Here is a 3,648-nt window from a genome sequence, read left to right on the forward strand (position 1 = left end):
AAAAAGTGGTTTCGACACAAATTATATAAAAAAGTTAAAAGTATATAGATTAAATCTTAAATTTGAGTGTAGCACATAGATCAAAATTGAAATTTGCTCATTGTTATATAATATTAAATTTGATCTTAACATAGGGACCAAAATTAAAATTTTTCCATTTTTTATATGATGCAAAAAAAAAAAAAAAGAGGGGGAGAAAAAGGTGACCCACATGTAGCTGAGGGTAAACATAGGGATTAGGATTTAAAGTTTACCATTTTTCTTTATAATGTAAAAAGAAAATAAAAGAGAAAGGTGGCCACGTGTAAACTAAAGGTCCAAACAAACACGTTCCTTTTATGTACGGGTATATAAATAACATTACGTTCTTACAAATCTAGTATTGGTATTAAAATCACCCGTTCTTAATGGCACCTCCTGTTGAGATGGACTATTTGCCTCAAATGCAAATGAATGCTAAACGAAAAGCCATGTTGCCAACAGGATGGCTCAGGTATTCCAAGGAACCGAGTTCTGGCTTGTAGCATGCAACTATGTCTTAGCTTAAGAGCACATATGGCGTGGGCTACAATGGCAAAGATGAAAGCCATTTTTAATAAAGGAAATCATAGCAACTTAGATCATAATATTTATCATAGAACAATGTCTTAAAAGTTCAAAAACATGAATAATACCCCCCCCCCCAAAAAAAAAAAATCACAGTAACTACAGAAGATTGGTATAAATCAATTATAACAAAAGGGATGAAAAAATAAATATATAGTCGGTACATATCAAAAGCAATTTTGAATTTCATTTCACAAATAATGTTTTTACTTACAACCAATCCTCTTCCCAATTTGGGCAAATTTAGCATTTTCTGTCCACAGCTTTACAAATATAAACTACTTTCAAACATGAAGATTACGTAAGAAATTACATTAGTAAAATCTTTTGAAAGATAAGAGCAAAACAGAAGAAGAAAAAAAAAACAGGTAAAAGAGTTGCTAAAGATACACTAACTTCACGAAAAGCATTCCCCTTCATTTGGAGATCTAATTCACCAACAATTTTCTTAGCAGCTCTATTAAGTTATATCCAAACCCCGTATGCATTGTCCGAATAAAAATCAATTGTGCGCTTGTGACCCTTTGTTGGTAATTAATATAACTATAACATAATTCAAGTTCAACCTGACTACACACCAAACAATTTCATTTATGTATTAGAACGCATATAGAAACTAATAATCTAATACTATATAGGAAATGCGAATGAGGATATATATGAGAAATTAACCTTAAAGAAAGCCTCCACCCGACCATGTGACATCTGATTTTCCATTGTCACCAACAGCTCTTTTATTAGATGTGCCATTATAGAAATTATCATATCCATCATCCTTGGCTTCGTCCCAACCAGCCCAAGCATCATTGCTATGAGAAGTAGTCACCTCTGTAGTACCTTCCTTCCTGTTGTCTTTGGTGTCCCAGTCATCCCAAGAACTTGAGGTACGAGAGTTAGAATTCCCACCAGAGGAGGGTTGTCCTCCAGAAGTAGAATTCCATCCTTTATTCCCCTGGTTAGAGCCCTGATGATGTCCATTCTTCTCACTTTCATTTTGCGGCCAGTTATCATTTTTCCAGTTCATGCCATCTTTTGCGTACTCCTCTACCTTTTGTGAAGCTAATGCCATGACTCCTTTCACGATCCCCCATGTTCTATGGCCAATCTCAGTTGTCTTTGCAGTGACAACGCTGACAGTTTCGTTAACCTTGGTATCATAGCCACCCTCTTTAACCTGCAAAAAGAATAGGTGCATCATGCCCCAGCATATGTAACTCCAAATCCCCATACCATATTTTTATAAATAGAAATACGAGGAAACAAATCCATCATGTTATACTATAACATCAGTAGCTTAGCCAAATGAAATGCCAAAAAAACAGCAGCATGTTTTTGAACATTTAAAAGGGCACAGAAAAAAAAAAGAAACGAAAACTAGTAGCTAAGTAATCAACTGAAAAGTAGGTTAAATGGAGTGAAAGTTATTTTCCTATTTCGTTTGGAGTTTGGAAGATTCGCATGCGAACATAGATAATACAGATTCAACAGCAGAGAATATGTCATAAGTAAATATAAAATGTCAACTTGAAAAACTGTCGTAATAGAACTCAAAATCCAAATTCAAAAAGACAAAAATATAATAAAAAAAATACCTTGGAGGTGAACTCCTTCGTTCCTGCTTGGACAACACTTGCAGCAGATTGGGCTGCGGATGCAGCTACTGATGATAACATCCCAATCCCCTGCACCAAAGACAAATTCAACGAATAACAAATAAGTATCTATTATCATAAAAAGAAATCACCAATTTCATAAAAAATTATAAAGAAATAATTTTTTAACCTGAGATACAACGGAGAGCACATCCCCCTGAGAATCATCATTCCTCTGGGTAGGCATAGGACTCGATCCAAACCCAACATATTTCCCTCCTTGAGAAGGTGGTAGCCCTTCAGGCCTAGATTCATTCTCTGCCATCTTCCTCGCAAAAAAGCTCTCCTTGTTAGCCGCCGAAGCCTCCAAATCGGATTTCGTGTATATATCCTCCGTGGACCTCGACCTCATCGGAGCACCTCCATGTTTATTCCCTCCTCTAAAATCAGTCGCCGATTGGTTCCTCCTCATATCATTCGAAGATCTAAAAGAATCGTCATTATCCCAACTATCCCACCCTTCATTATTATTTGCATAATTACTGTCCCTGCTACCTCCACCGCTCAACGGAGGCTTTCTACTACCAGAACCTCCGTTGAGAGTCTCTTTCATAACAGGTGGATCCCGCCATGGGCGGCCCTCAGCTAGGGCTTGGATACGATCGCGATAAATACTGGCAGCATTAGAATTATATTTGGTAACGATATCCGTTTCTTTCGGAATCCCGTATTGAGCCAAAAAAGCATTGAGATCCTCGTTACCGCCCGATTCCATTTTCTTGATTTGTATCTCGGACCATGAATCCATGGTAACGGATCGGACGAATGAAATGTGGACACCTAAGCCACGGTGTTTCCCGGAACATTCTAAGCACATGAAAATACCGTAGGAAACCGAAGCCCATTGGGGATTCTTTTGGTTGCAATCGACGCAAGTTCTGTTACCTGGCTGCGATTGGAGGCCGCGTAACCGTCTCGTTGCCGCCATTTTTGAATCCGATCTAAATCGGATTCGGTGAAAAAAAAAAAGAACTAGATCGAAAAAGAATTCAGAGAAATGGGTCTATAAAACAAAATCTAGGAAAATGGTCTAAAAAGAGAAAAAAATGAGAAAAAAAAATAACAAAAAATAATAATGGGAGGCTAAAATTTATTGGGGAGGAAGGACATCAGCGACACCGTTAAAACATATTTTAGGGGGGAAAGGTTGAGATTGACTGGTGGTGTGGTGTCCTCTTTGTTGTTGAAATACGCGATATTTTTTGGGGGGTTATTATTTAAAAACTATAATTAATCCCAAAATATTTTAATTAGTTAAAATAAATAATACAATGTAAAATTAAATTTATCATAATTATTTATTCATATTTTATGTATTATATTCTATATGAATTTTAGAAATATTTTAAATCTTATTGTTTAATTTATTTTTTATTTGTAATAGGTAAAT

At 36.0% G+C, this 3,648-nt stretch overlaps 1 protein-coding gene across 3 annotated transcripts; it reads right to left on the reverse strand.

Annotated features, from left to right (window-relative positions):
* Positions 1-236: 236 nt before the first annotated feature.
* Positions 237-3,428, reverse strand: LOC105780277 (probable ADP-ribosylation factor GTPase-activating protein AGD6). 3 transcript variants are annotated; one of them, XM_012604504.2, is made up of 4 exons: positions 2,389-3,428; positions 2,199-2,288; positions 1,279-1,780; positions 237-565 (listed from the first exon to the last, which is right to left on the reverse strand). In XM_012604504.2, the coding sequence occupies exons 1-3, from the start codon at positions 3,184-3,186 to the stop codon at positions 1,280-1,282; spliced, it is 1,389 nt and encodes a 462-aa protein (XP_012459958.1). In that variant the 5' UTR covers positions 3,187-3,428; the 3' UTR covers positions 237-565; position 1,279. The 3 variants fall into 3 exon arrangements, with proteins under 3 accessions (XP_012459958.1, XP_012459959.1, XP_012459957.1); XM_012604505.2 differs by lacking the exon at positions 237-565 and adding an exon at positions 772-1,172; XM_012604503.2 differs by lacking the exon at positions 237-565 and adding an exon at positions 772-1,176.
* Positions 3,429-3,648: the final 220 nt, after the last annotated feature.

This window comes from Gossypium raimondii, chromosome 4 (genome assembly GCF_025698545.1).
Source record: "Gossypium raimondii isolate GPD5lz chromosome 4, ASM2569854v1, whole genome shotgun sequence".
Taxonomy (NCBI): Eukaryota; Viridiplantae; Streptophyta; class Magnoliopsida; order Malvales; family Malvaceae; genus Gossypium; species Gossypium raimondii.